Here is a 14,508-nt window from a genome sequence, read left to right as displayed (position 1 = left end):
TAGCTATTAGTTTGAAATTCACTGTAATATTAATGCTGTGATGCTATTTAGTTATTTTTCTATCTGTATTTAAAAAATGAACTACAGTCCTGTCTGTGCAATCTGTTAGTTCTAGAACTGGCCTCTGGTTTTTTTTTGTTCTAGAAACGTTGCTTTATGTTACCTGGCCATGTTCACTGAGAGTTTTATATTGTATACGTCAGATACAATTTCAGGTCGTTTACGGTTTTAGATTGTATACGTCGAGAGCTCTGGACATGTTTTGCCCCTTTTGTCTCCTGCTCTTTTCTGTCCCTCTCTCTCTCGGTATATATATCTGGATATCTCTAGCTCTGTCTTGCTCCTAGGTTTTACAAAATTACAGAAACTTTTCTCAGGTTTTTCAGAAATCCCGGTTGGAGGATTCCCAGAATCAACTGGAAATTCTTCAACTGGAATTTCCCCAACAAATACGGGAACTTTGGGAACGTTTCTGACAATTTTGAACCTTACTCTCTCCTTCACTCCTTGTCTCTCTTTCTGTCTCTCTGGCTCTGCCTCTCTCTCTCTGTCCATGTTTGATGTCCCCTCTCCATCTTCCATTCTGACAGGCTCGCTGTGGCGCTATGTTAGAGCGAGTGCCTCCTACACCCCCTATTTACCTCCCCTCTGCGACCCCAAGGATGGCCACCTGCTTGTGGATGGTTGCTATGTTAACAATGTCCCAGGTCAGAGTTCAAACCCCGACCCTGTCTCACCCCTCAACCCCAAAAGGAGTTGTAGAAGTTGCTCCTGACCACTGATACAGGGTCATATTATTGTCACTCACCTGACGGTTAATGTTAGGATTGGGGTTATGTCATCTGATCCCAGATCTGGGGTTAGGGGCAACTTCTACCTTAAGCTCCTTGAAACGACCGACAATCAACCACTCCCTCCCCCTCCCTCTCTCCCACGTTCCGTCTCACCTTAACCCCACCTGACCAGTCGGACATTGGGAACCCATGGTTTGGAAGGAAAGTTAGGCTAATACAGTGTATATTTCGGTATGTGAGTGGAGGGGATGCAATGTTTCGCTCCCCTACACCCAGAACCACCCATTCTTAACACCAATACTTCTCTATTCAATTTGGCTTCAATAGTTCACACTCATACACAAGTCAGTTCTGAATTGGCTTTGTCCCCCCCCCCCCCCCCCCAGTGTCAGTAAGCCCCTCCCCATGCCTCTGGATTAACAGTGAGGCTTTGCTCATGCAGGTACATATCCATGGGTCAGACAGAGAGGTGCATGATGGTCCTGCTTTTGGTGCCCCGCCCCCTCCTTGTTTTTGGTTCTCCATGCTCCTCCACTTCATCTCCCAAGTTCTCCTGCACTTGGCTGGTATACTACACACCAAGTGTACACTTACTCGTCTGCTTTTTCCTGAGCATGGCACACAGGCTTTTCCCTAAGGCCTTTCCACGCAGCTTGCTGCTTGTCGTTTCCCACGTTCTAAAGCTTGGGTCTCAGTCACTCGTTTGTCAGTGTAGGTCCATAGGTTATAGCTTCTTGCGTATCGACCTAGCTATAGGAACACAACATGTAGCGTTCTCTTCAGGGTTTGAAGCTGATCCTATGGTGTCGGGAAATAAAGGTTTTGTGTTGAGGTCAGAGAAGATCACCATATAGGCTATTTCATGTTTGTTTTTTAATTGTAGTCGTTTTTTCTCTGTCCATTTGTCTGTCTGTTCGTCCATCGCTTGATCCCATGTCGTCATACCGAGCAGTGCTTATGAATGGCTTCTGTCAACCATTTGCACCCCCCCCAGCAGCTACACCTCCCCCTGTCCATGTATGTGCATGTGTCTGTGTACTGTACGCATCTATATATTTACTCTTTACATATATATTGATGACAGTGTTGCTGATGCTACCTGTTTCCCTTTAGCTTTTTCTAGCGAGATGCCAAAAGTGTTCTGGATCCTACCAATGCCCATAGATGAACATACAGTTCCATCACTCTTGTCAGTGAAAGGCTTGATTGAAGCCTCAAATGAAAAGTGGGGTGAAAATGGTGTTAGTACTTCTAAGTCCAGAACAGTTCAATGATTCCACACTGAAATTCTTCAGTCCCGTATGTCCCCTTCAAACTCCACCCACACACACAGCAGCATCCTTCTCTTCCTCTGGTGCTCCTTCTCCTTCCAATCCATGCAGCGCCCAGCCTCCCCCTGCCCTCTGCTGGTCCGGAGTGGTATTACAGGGCCACAGCTCTGGGCAGGGCTGGCTGGTTGCCCCTAACATGTTCACTAGTGTCTGAGAGATCTCCAAATGCTGTGACCAGACTACCAACCCCGTGTGCTCCTTGTGTCTAGTTGGGGAGTCAGGGAACTGAAGGCGAGGTTTTAAAGGTTCCTCATACCTGTGTGTTTTTGGTGATTTTTGTTTTGTATGTTTTCACCAAGTGCTGTAAAACAGACCCTACTTTTTGTAAATGGTTATAAAAGCAAAAGCTTCACTTTGGCTCAATTAACCTTTCACACGGGTTAACTCACAAGGAGCATAAGGTTGTGGTTGGGGACAGAGTCTGGAGATCGAACCAACCCTTGATACTCTGTGGCTGCACCCTTACCCCTGTACCCTGTGCCTAGACCTGACACACACACTCAGGTCTCTGTGCATGGTAAGGTGGTTCAGGGGATGCAGAACCAATTTGAGAGGTTGGGCAGCACCACATTCACATCCCGTGGCTAACCCCTTGGTGGTTATCCACCTCTGGGTTAACCAATTGGGAGTGCACCCTTTGGTTTGGGGCTGTGGTCTGCTGCCAAAACGCATGACAAACCTGAAGTTACGCCAACATTATTGAGATGTTATCCCTCCCTCCCCCTGGGTGTGGCTCACAGGGTCACTGTGGCGCTATGTGAGGGCGAGCATGACCCTCTCAGGGTACCTGCCGCCCCTCTGCGACCCCAAAGATGGCAACTTGCTTATGGACGGGGGCTACATCAACAACCTGCCAGGCAAGTAGATGAGGAGGAGAACAGGAAAGAGGGAGGAGGGAGGGGGTAGTAGGACATTTTCAGAGTTATTTTAGTTGGGGGGGGGGTTGAGAGATCGTCCATGGGTAAGTAGGGGCTGTCATTGACGATGGTGGAGTTGACAGTTTGACAGAATTCAGTTGCATTTTCTACCATCTGAGCAGTGGGAAGGAGCGGTCAAATCATTTCCATTGTCAAAATGTTCAAATTTTATTTGCGAACAATTTTTTTCAAAATATAACCATAGAGGCAATTGACTGAGAGGAAAAACAAATATGTAAATGAACCCCGTAGTGTATTTGAAATCGGTCTGTAACATGCTTTCAGCTCAGGATCAATCTTTCCTATCAGATGGGAGAAAATACAACACAGAGCGTCAAGTGTGTTAGTGATGGTGGACACTGGCGGTACAAAGTATCCCATTGTCCAGTATTCACAAGCTTTTTAAATCCGCACTAAATCAACAGTTTCAGAATGCTATGTGTCTGTCAGTAAGGCTTCCTGGTGTCTTACTGGCTGAGAACATCTAAAGGTGCGGGACATACCGTGTTCCTCAGATTATTGGGGTGTTGATAGAGTTGTGATTTAGGCGACTTTAAAACGATATACAGTTAGCTTTCTCAATTCCATAAAACCAAACAATAGCCCATGCTTCTAAATCAGTGACCTATAAGACACCAGTCGGCTCTGACAGTACATTCCCTTCCAGTATGAAGACGACGCGCAGTATCAGCCCCTCAACAGACTGGTATTCATTAGGCTGTTACCAACTTGGGAGTAATTCCAAATGGATGTATGGATTGCCTGTTGCATTCCAACTGGAAAAAAGACAACTTGAAACATTTTTTTTCTGCATACTACTCAAATGTCTATCTCTTCTACTATGCTACTCTTATCTCCTCTGGAAGTTGTCATTGTAGCGTGCAGGAAAAAAATATGACTCACAAAACCATGTTTCACAAACCTGATGAAGTTGAACATCATCCGTCTCTATTTTGGGTGATTTAGGTTAATATAGATGTGAAATCTCCTTGCGGTTTGTGCAACGTGGTCGGGTGGCTTCGAGGTTTACGACACGTGTGATTATTTGATGTTTTGGGTGGACACACCCACAGAGTTGGACCCAGTGTCTATCGGGCTAAAGCAATGACTAGTCTCACATTCTAATAGGCAGAGGAGGCGCAATGCCATAGCAACCATCTAGTGTTCACAATGGATTCGCTAATGATATAAATTTAAGCTCTTCAAAATTAGGCTTGGTTCATTTTTACATTTGTCATTTATCAGACACAACTTACAGGAGAAATTAGGTGCCTTGCTCAAGGGCACATCGACTGACTTTTCTCTGGTTTCGGGGATTCGAACCAGCGACCTTTGTTACTGGACCAACACTCTAAACTGCTAGGCTAAACACATTGGGTCAACACTGGAGTGGACTGGTGAGACCTGCACCCTTCACAGGGGTACTTGGTCTCAAACCCTCTCTGGGACTCGCACCATGAACACACACCAAGGCTGCATTATCAACAATGCAGGAGCGAACAAAACGTGGGGATAAGAATTCACCCAAACATTGGGACCATCAAAACATTTTCAGGTGTAGTAGGGCGATATGAGTAGATGCACTGTATAAAACTGGAAATTAAATGAAGTTTTGATGTGATAATCCAGCCAATTGGGATGTCTGTTTCTGGTGGAGTGAATTTGGATATGGTAATAAAGTATATGAAGGACAACGTTCCTATTAGGAAATAACCCCAGACTGGGTTTTCCTTATCGTCCCTGCTGCCGGCTCGTGTACGTCCGTGTGTGTGTGTGTGTGTGTGTGTGTGTCACAACGTGACGTCCCACAGCGGACATCGCGAGGAACATGGGCGCCAAGACTGTCATCGCCATCGACGTAGGTAGCCAGGACGAGACGGACCTCTGTAACTATGGCGACAGCCTGTCGGGCTGGTGGTTGCTGTGGAAACGGATCAACCCCTGGGCAGAGAAAGTGAAGGTATGATGATCAACGCAGATGACCCCACACACCGACACACACTCCTACACACTATCGTCTATACCCACCCAGGTTCCAGACATGGCAGAGATCCAGTCCAGGCTGGCCTATGTGTCGTGTGTACGTCAGCTGGAAGTGGTTAAGAAGAGTGCCTACTGCGAGTACATCAGACCACCCATCGACCGCTTCAAGACAATGGACTTCGGCAAGTTTGACGAGATCTACGTGAGTTCCACAATTCCTTCTCAACACCTCTCTGTCTCGTCTCCTTATGCAGGCTCTGGGATATGTTCAAAGTGTATTTACATTCATGATCACTTCTTTGTTACAGTTGAAGTCGGAAGTTTACTTACACTTATGTTGGAGTCGTTAACTTGGTTTTCCACAAACTTCTTGTTAACAGACTATAGTTTTGGCAAGTCGGTTAGGACATCTACTTTGTGCATGACACAAGTCATTTTTCCAACAATTGTTTACAGGCAGATTATTTCACTTATAATTCACTGTATCACAAATCCAGTGCTCAGAAGTTGACATACAAAGTTGACCGTGCCTTTAAACAGCTTGGAAAATTCCAGAAAATGATGTCATGGCTTTAGAAGCATCTGATAGGCTAATTGACATAATTTGAGTCAATTGGAGGTGTACCTGTGGATGTATTTCAAGGCCTTCCTCCAAACTCTTTGCTTGACATCATGGGAAAATCAAAAGAAATCAGCCAAGACCTCAGAAAACAAATTGTAGACCTCTACAAGTCTGATTCATCCTTGGGAGCAATTTCCAAATGCCTGAAGGTACTACGTTCATCTGCACAAACAATAGTACGCAAGTATAAACAGCATGGACCCATGCAGCCGTCATACCGCTCAGGAAGGAGACGCATTCTGTCTCCTAGAGATGAACGTACTTTGGTGCGAAAAGTGCAAATCAATCCCAGAACAACAGCAAAGGACCTTGTGGAGATGCTGTAGGAAACCGGTACAAAAGTATCTATATCCACAGTAAAACGAGTCCTATATCGACATAACCTGAAAGGCCACTCAGCAAGGAAGAAGACACTACTCCAAAACCGCCATAAAAAAGCCAGACTACGGTTTGCAACTTCACATGGGACAAAGATCTTACTTTTTGGAGAAATGTCCTCTGGTCTGATGAAACATAAATAGAACTGTTTGTCCATAATGACCGTCGTTCTGTTTGGAGGGAAAAGGGGGATGCTTACAAGCCGAAGAACACTATCCCAACCGTGAAGCACGGGGGTCGCAGCATCATGTTGTGGGGGTGCTTTGCTGCAGGAGGGTCTGGTGCACTTCACAAAATAGATGGCATTATGAGGAGAGAAAATTATGTGGATATATTGAAGCAACATCTCACACATCAGTCAGGAAGTTAAAGCTGGGTCGCAAATGGGTCTTCCAAATGGACAATGACCCCAAGCATACTTCCAAAGTTGTGTCAAAATGGCTTAAGGACAACAAAGTCAAGGTATTAGAGTGGCCATCACAAAGCCCTGACCTCAATCCTATCGAAACTTTGTGGGTAGAACTGAAAAAGTGTGTGTGAGCAAGGAGGCCTACAAACCTGACTCAGTTACACCAGCTCTGTCAGGAGGAATGGGCCAAAATTAACCCAAATTATTGTGGGAAGCTTGTGGAAGGCTACGCGAAATGTTAGACCCAAGTTAAACAATTTAAAGGCAATGCTACCAACTACTAATTGAGTGTATGTAAACTTCTGACCCACTGGGAATGTGATGAAAGACATAAGCTGAAATAAATAATTCTCTCTACTATTATTCTAACATTTCACATTCTTAAAATAAAGTGGTGATCCTAACTGACCGAAGACAGAGTCTGTTAGGATAAAAATCCTAATTTTTATTAGGATTAAATGTCAGGAATTGTGAAAAGTTGAGTTTAAATGTATTTGGCTGAGGTGTATGTAAACTTCCGACTTCAAATGTATGTAATTGTTAGAAAATACAATTTTAGATAACAGCTGACATTAAGTTTTGGTAAAATACGGTCGGTCTCCTGTTCATAGCTAACAAATCACACGGTAAAAGACCATCTTCGAAGCTTGGTCTCCCACCAGACTCTATTGCTACGGTAGCTTGTTACTGTAAAACATGGTCTGTTACCCCAGGCTAACCTGTCCTCTCTGTCAGGATGTGGGCTACCAGCACGGCAAGCTGCTCTTCACCGGCTGGGCCCGTGGTGACATCATCGACAACATGCTCAAGGACCACCGCTCGGCAGACTACAACGACAGCAAGACCAAGACGGACGTGAGTCACACACACACACACACACGTCACAAACCTTACATTCACCATCTCACAGCTGCTCCACTTTACATTAGCACAGTTACATTTCTATAACGTTATTATAACCGTCTTCACATTATGACCTTCTCCTAACATAACATTTACCTAACGTTATTATAACATTCCCATGACATTTTCTTGTTTTAAGCTCCGTTCGTTATTACATTTTACACAAATTCTAACATTCTCGTAACATAATGACATTATCTTGTTTGTATACCAGTCCTATACGTGTCCAGGGTCAGACTTCACTGACCTGGCTGAGATAGTGTCCAGGATTGAGCCGGTCCAGACCTACGTCGATCCTGATGCTGCTGAGGGTAAGAGGCTATTATAAAGTGGAAAATGTACCGAAGTCTGGTTGCGCAGTAACCTTGCTGCCACGGCGATAAGGGTTTGAGCCTTTCCCCTTCCCCTCCGTTTCCCTCTTTACCATCTCCATTTCCCTCTTTACCGCCTCCGTTTCCCTCTTTACCGCCTCCGTTTCCCTCTTTACCATCTCCATTTCCCTCTTTACCGCCTCCGTTTCCCTCTTTACCATCTCCGTTTCCCTCTTTACCGTGTCCTAACTCTTCCAAGTGTCCTGCAATAAAATAATAATCAGAGCTCCAGAGCCAGTGTCCATGAAGCCTCTCAGAGCAGGATTGCTGATCTAGAATCAGGTTTGCCTTTTAGATCATAATGAATAAGATTTATATGGAAAGATCCCAGATCAGCACTCCTACTCTGAGATGGTGAATACGGGCCCTGGTCACCTTTAAAAAAAATATTGAATGTTTCTTTACTTAAATTGTAGCTCCTATATGATAGGACTATACCTGGAGAGAGACACTATATATACATAGGTGTGGACACCTCTTCAAATTAGAGGATTCGGCTATTTCAAACAGACCCGTTGCTGACAGGTGGATAAAATCTCCAGACAAACATTGGCAGTAGAATGTCCTTACTGAAGAGCTCAGTGACTTTCAATGTGGCACCGTCATAGGATGCCACCTTTCCAACAAGTCACAACTCCATATTAATGCCCTTGATTTTTGAATGAGATGTTTGACAAACATACTTTTGTTCATGTCGTGCATCACATGGCAATCTTCAGTCTTGTTGCTAGGGCTACGGTATGGCTGGTCTCTTTCATATAGCGCATTACTGTGTCTGTGTGTCCCACAGCGGGGGATGAGTCGGACTGCCTGACGGAGTATGAGGAGGACGGGATGGACACGGTGAGAGAAGTGGAGGAGGAGGAAGAGGAGGAGGAAGAGGGGGAACAGGAACTCGATGACCTCTCCCCCAGAGAGTGGGGCCAGAACGGAGTCTTCCAGGCGGTACGTGTAACACACAGACCCCATTTATCAACATCATAACTCACACACTCACACCCTACTGTTAGTAGTGACTGTCTGTGTTGTTTCTCTAGGATGAGGAGAAGTCAGTCCGCCAGCGGAGGAAAACAGAAGGTGACTCCAACACCTACTCCGAGCTCTCCGACTGCTGACAGGAGGAGAGGAAAAATGAGAAAGAGACAGACGTTGGGTCCAAGAACTATGAGGGAGGAAAGGCAGGGAGGAAAGGGGGATATGAGTCAGGCTCTGGGTCCAAAAACTAAGAGGAGGAGGTGGAAGATGAAAGTTGGAGGTCGGGCAATTTCTGCAGCTACTGTAGCTCAACAAATACTTATTTATCCCAACCCTAATCTACCACACCTGATTCTAACAATTAGCTGGTTTATCAAATAAATCAGGTTACATCAAGGGTTGGATTGAAAACCTACAGGAACAATGTTGGAGAGCCCCGCTCTAACCCCTGACCCTTAACCCGTAAGCCCTTGGACCACTGGTGCCCAGTGTGACTTGGACCATGAATGTACTCTCTCCAATCTGAAGATGGACTCAACTGGGACCCCTCCACTCTCTCCCTCCTGCCAAAGCTGAAATACTTGTATTGGGGTGACTTAAGTGTGTCCCTCATACCACAGGGAACACATTAGTACTTGGTTGAAGTTAAAAACCTAGTCTCTTTAAGCTTTCAGCTCCAATGCTTTGGCCCTATTCAGACTGTCCGTCTGCATGTCCTGTCTGTCCATAATCAGGAGAGGTTCTCATTGATGGTACACTGTTCTCTGTTAAGACACGGATGGGTATTACGTGGATGGAAGTTGGAAAGATGTGTGTGTGTCATTACGATTTATTTGCTAGTAGTAGTATTGATGTTGAATGGAGAGGGATGTGAGATGTAAAAGGCTGATAATGAAATCGGTGCAAAGCCGCTGATGCGCACAAACAGTAGAAAGACGGATGTATACTGAACAAAAATATAAACACAACATACAACAATTTAAAAAGTTTTACTGAGTTCATATAAGGAAATCTGTCAATTGAAATTCATTAGGCCCTAGTCTATGGATTTCACGTGACTGGGCAGGGGAGCAGCCATGGGAGGGCATAGGTCCACCCACTTGGGAGCCAGGCCCACCCACTGGGGGGCCAGGACCAGCCAATCAGAATGTGTTTTTCCCCACAAAAGGGATTTATTACAGACAGAAATACTCCTCAGTTTCACCAGCTGTCAGGGTATCTGGTCTCAGACGGTCCCGCAGGTGAAGAAGCCAGATGTGCAGGTCCTTGACTGGTGTGGTCTGCGGTTGTGAGGCCGGTTGTACGTACTGCCAAATTCTCAAAAACAACGTTGGAGGTGGCTTTTTGTAGAGAAATGAACATTTTAAATTCTCTGGCCGCAGCTCTGGAGGACATTCTTGCAGTCAGCATGCCAATTGCACACTCCCGCAAAACGTGAGACATCTGTGGCATTGTGTTATGTAATAAAACTGCACGTTTTAGTGGCCTTTTATTGTCCCCGCACAAGGTGCACCTGTGTAACGATCATGCTTTTTAATCAGCTTCTTGAGATGCCACATGTCAGGTGGATGGATTATCTTGGCGAAGGGGAAATGCTCACAGACAGAAATTTAAACCAATTTTTGCACAAAATTTGAGAGAAGCTTTTTGTGTATGTATTAAACATTTCTGGGATCTTTTATTTCAGCTCATGAAACACTTTAAATGTTGCATTTTATATTTTTGTTCAGTGTATATTATTAGATGTTGAAGTAGGGAGATGAAAATGTGTAGAGGAGAGGTGTGTTTGTCATTGGTTTCCACCATGCTTGCTACTACTGTATTCTGCTTGTTCCAAGCAGAGGATAACAATGCCTTTTTTAACCATTTAAAAACAATGGAGGGGAGACTTTGCCAATGGACCTTTTAGTATAGAAACCAGCCCTCTCTCCCTACTTGCCTAATGCTTGCATGGGGTCCTGTGTACTCCCTAACTAACAAGTGTCAAACTCATTCCACGGAGGGCCAAGTGTCTGGGTGGTTTTCACTCCTTCCTTTTACTTGATGAATTAAGGTTGCTAATTAGTAAAGAACTCCCTTCACCTGGTTGTCTAGGTCTTAATTGAAAGGAAAAACCAAAAACCCACATAAACTAGGCCCTCCATGGAATGTGTGACACCCCTGCCCTAACCTCTCAAATGGTCAGAGTAACTTAGTCTAATCTTAGTAATAACTATATATACACACTATACCTACTTTACACCTGTTAATACTCATATGTATATAATAAATACTTTCTATGTCAATGTTTTTCTGCTGCAAAACTAGGACTCTTTTCGCCTGAGAGATGTCCTTCCTAAATCCATTCAAAAGTGCACAGAATGTTTGTTGTTGCCAATTTTAATTTTATTTATTTGTTTTACCACTGGCTTTTTTTTTTAAATAGCCTTTTTTTAACACTGAACAAAAAGGGGGGGGGGGTCCTAATGGAGAATTCTAATTACAGACGTGAATAATGAACTATACTGTTCTTATTAGATTGGGTTTCGCTATTTTGCACTGATGAATAAAAATAATAATTCCTTGGTTGGAAAGGAGATTTTTGATTTATTTGCATCTTCCTTAAGATGCCCTATGGAGACAGGATGGTATGGGATGTCATTTCAATTTAAAGAAATGTTCAAATACATACTCAATAATAAATCTAAATTATAATGCAAACATTGTTTTTATTTTATAACCGGTAGAGGAGAAGATTTCTCTGGTAACTTTGCTTTTACTGTACCTGTAGTTTCTGAAGTTGTCCACAGGAGGGAGCCTGTTCATTCAACGTGATGAGAACCCCCAACACTGCTCTACTGAATCATCATAGTTTGCCAGCACCACACTTCCCTCTCTCTACACAGCAGAGGTGGATGTGCAGAAACACGTCCAGAAGCGGCTTCCAAATCATCCATGCACCCACATCTCTGGGTGCTGCGTCTGCAGTTCCCCCTCAGTGAAATTACTCAACCACATTACATGACTGTACATGACCATTCCCTCAAATAACAGTCTTTGGATGCTTGTGAAAGTGATATAATGTGATCTCTCTCTCTGGAGGTGTTCATTGTATTGCAATGTGTAGTCCTACTGCACTAATACCTCTACATGGTATGTTGAAGCCACTAACAGTCCCATGACACTTTTTTAACCTGTTTTGTCCCATGTTGTCCAGAAGCCGATGACAGGATGTTACATCATGACCTATGTAGTGTTACATCAAACCATGCACTGTGGTGGTACAAAATTGACTAACAGGATATTAAGAGTGAAGTGACACACACACACAAAATACTGTGAAGTGAACTACTGTATGACAGACAAATTCCTCCTTACATTTAACGTGTAAATCAGGTTGGTTTTTAATCAAGATGGCTGGTGTTAATCTCAGGTAATCTAACTGCATAATAGCTATCCCTTGCAGTTGAACAAAATTAGTTCTACCCTGGACTGCAGATACCATATGTAATAAGTATATGTTCATGTGACAGTGGTGGCTGGTGACTCACTTTAGTGTCAACTGTTGCAACACCCTACCCTCCTCGTCGGAAGCCTATCTGTTCAACTTTGATGCCAGGCTGATTGAAGGAGAGGAGAGGGGGATGGGGTAATAGCAGGGGTTGTAAAAGTAACTTGACACCACAGAACAAACACAATGAACCACACCTCCCTACCACTCTCTTTCTCACTCTCTTGTTCTCTGGCCCTCTTTGACCATATTAGGTAGAGAAGTCACAAATGCCTACATTGGGGAACTGAGAAAGTGGAAGTGGAATCTCACAGTATCTCCTTGTGAATGGTTGAAACAGATTGGTACATGTTTGTTTGGGGATTAGTGAGTCATGGCTGGGGCTAGTTTTCATACTCTTACCTGCTGAATCTTTTTTGTGTGCTTTTTAACCCGATCGGTTTGTGAGGCATGTCATATCACCTTACCTGGCTGTCTGTAATTGGCTGCGTTTACACAGGCAACCCAATTCTGATCTTTTTCCCCCCGCTAATTGGTCTTTTGACCAATCAGATCTGAAAAATATCTGATGTGAAACGATCTGATGTGATTGGTCAAAATACCAATTTAGTGGAAAAAATATCAGAATTAGGCTGTCTGTATAAACACAGCCTTTGGAGGTTCATTCTTCTCTCATGGCGTGACAAGGATGACGCGACAAAAAGTTGTATAAATATGTCACTGGTGTGATGAATGCCCTATTATTACTGTGCATGCACTGGCCCAGGTGCTCCTAATTTAGTCTTTATTAACTGATTAATTGAAACATGTGATTGGCTGTTTTCCGTCTCTTCATAACCCTTGTTCAGTTTGTTTGAGGTGTGGCTGCTTAGGGGAAGCGATGGTTGTGGTAGAGTGCCTTTTAAGCCTTGGTTTTGCAAAGAGAAGTATGCATTTAAATGCATTCCCTGCACGGAAACCTGTTTTTGTTTGCTATGAGTTATTCAGTGGCCCCTATGCGCTGGATTGTTTTGTGTTAAATCCTCCCTTCATTTTGTTTTGCTAAGCTAAAGCAGAGATACTGTATATATGACAAGATGGTCTTGTCTCTGGGCTAACATTTTTGGGGAGTCCAAAAAGTGGGAAGGTGGGTGGTCTGCTTATTGTGGACCAAGTTTGACGGGAGTGTAAACCCTCTCTCTTTGTCTCTTCCTCTCTGGGTAGAGTTAACTTGGTTTAGGGAAGCTGAAATTGGGAGTGAGAAATAAACTGTGACCTGTCTCAGACTTTCATTCCATGTACTTCCACTCTAGCCCATTCTAAAATAACCAGTGTGGTCTGTGCTATGAGTTATTCAGTGGCCCCTATGCGCTTGGTGTAAACCTAGGGTTTGTAGATTTGTCACATGTGCCGAATACAACAGGTGTAGACCTTACTGTGAAATGCTTACTTACAAGCCCAACAATGCAGTTCAAGAAATAGAGTTAAGAAAATATTTACTAAATTAACAAAAGTAAAAAAATACCACATTAAAATAACGAGGCTATGTACCGGGAGTACTGAGTCAATGTGCGGGGTACAAGTTCGTCGAGGTAATTTGTACATGTAGGTAGGGGTAAAGTGACTATTGTCCTGAACTGAGTTGTCACAGCACCTCTCAGCCAGGGTCTGTCAAATGCATGCAAATGCTTACCTAGTTTTTAATACATGATAAAAAATAAGCTAAAGTGTACACTGTATGGTGAGGTTTTCAATCACATTGATGTAGAAATGCTACTACAGCATCATTAGTGTATCTTTATGGACACCAACCCACCCTGGCCATGTTCGGAGTGGCTGCAGATCAGACTGTTCTACACCCCTCTTCCCAACAGCTAAAGGTCTCAAAGCTTCTACTGTCTCCCCCACCTCCAGCCCCCAAGCCTTCTGTGACTTGGCTCAGAAAATTACAGGGAGAGCAGGTACAGGCAAGACTCCTGCATCTCTCCACACATACTCTACTCTCTCAGACCAGATGCTCACCGTCTGTCAGAACACCCCTTCCTCTAGTAGGTTAGGAGAACTAAAGTAGCAGTTTGGATAATTAACGTGGCAAGATAGGAGAACTAATGTAGGTAGCAGGTTAGTATAATTAGCGTGGCAGGTTAGGAGAACTAATGTAGCAGGTTAGAATAATTAACATAGCAGGCTAGGATAATTAACGTGGCAGGTGAGGAGAACTAATGTAGCAGGTTAGGATAATTAACGTGGCAGTTTAGGAGAACTAATGTAGCAGGTTAGGACAATTAATGTGGCAGGTTAGGATAACTAATGTGGCAGGTTAGAATAATTAACGTGGCAGGTTAGAATAAATAAC

General features: G+C 43.9%; 1 protein-coding gene across 3 annotated transcripts in view; it reads left to right on the top strand.

Annotated features, from left to right (window-relative positions):
* Positions 1 to 11,383, top strand: part of LOC139567730 (patatin-like phospholipase domain-containing protein 6) — a 40,644-nt gene extending 29,261 nt beyond the window's left edge. Inside the window, exons 28-35 of one of the 3 annotated variants that reach the window (XM_071389186.1) lie at positions 591 to 707; positions 2,866 to 2,982; positions 4,854 to 5,002; positions 5,075 to 5,227; positions 7,170 to 7,289; positions 7,552 to 7,648; positions 8,499 to 8,653; positions 8,746 to 11,383. In XM_071389186.1, coding sequence (XP_071245287.1) covers positions 591 to 707; positions 2,866 to 2,982; positions 4,854 to 5,002; positions 5,075 to 5,227; positions 7,170 to 7,289; positions 7,552 to 7,648; positions 8,499 to 8,653; positions 8,746 to 8,823 — 986 coding nt within the window. In that variant the 3' untranslated portion in view covers positions 8,824 to 11,383. The remainder of the gene's footprint in view (positions 1 to 590; positions 708 to 2,865; positions 2,983 to 4,853; positions 5,003 to 5,074; positions 5,228 to 7,169; positions 7,290 to 7,551; positions 7,649 to 8,498; positions 8,654 to 8,745) is intronic. The other 2 variants (XM_071389187.1, XM_071389188.1) reach the window with 2 other exon arrangements.
* Positions 11,384 to 14,508: the final 3,125 nt, after the last annotated feature.

The sequence above is a fragment of the Salvelinus alpinus genome, chromosome 2, assembly GCF_045679555.1.
Source record: "Salvelinus alpinus chromosome 2, SLU_Salpinus.1, whole genome shotgun sequence".
Taxonomy (NCBI): domain Eukaryota; kingdom Metazoa; phylum Chordata; class Actinopteri; order Salmoniformes; family Salmonidae; genus Salvelinus; species Salvelinus alpinus.
Note: the sequence above shows the minus strand (reverse complement) of the source record. Positions and strands in the feature narration are given on the sequence as shown.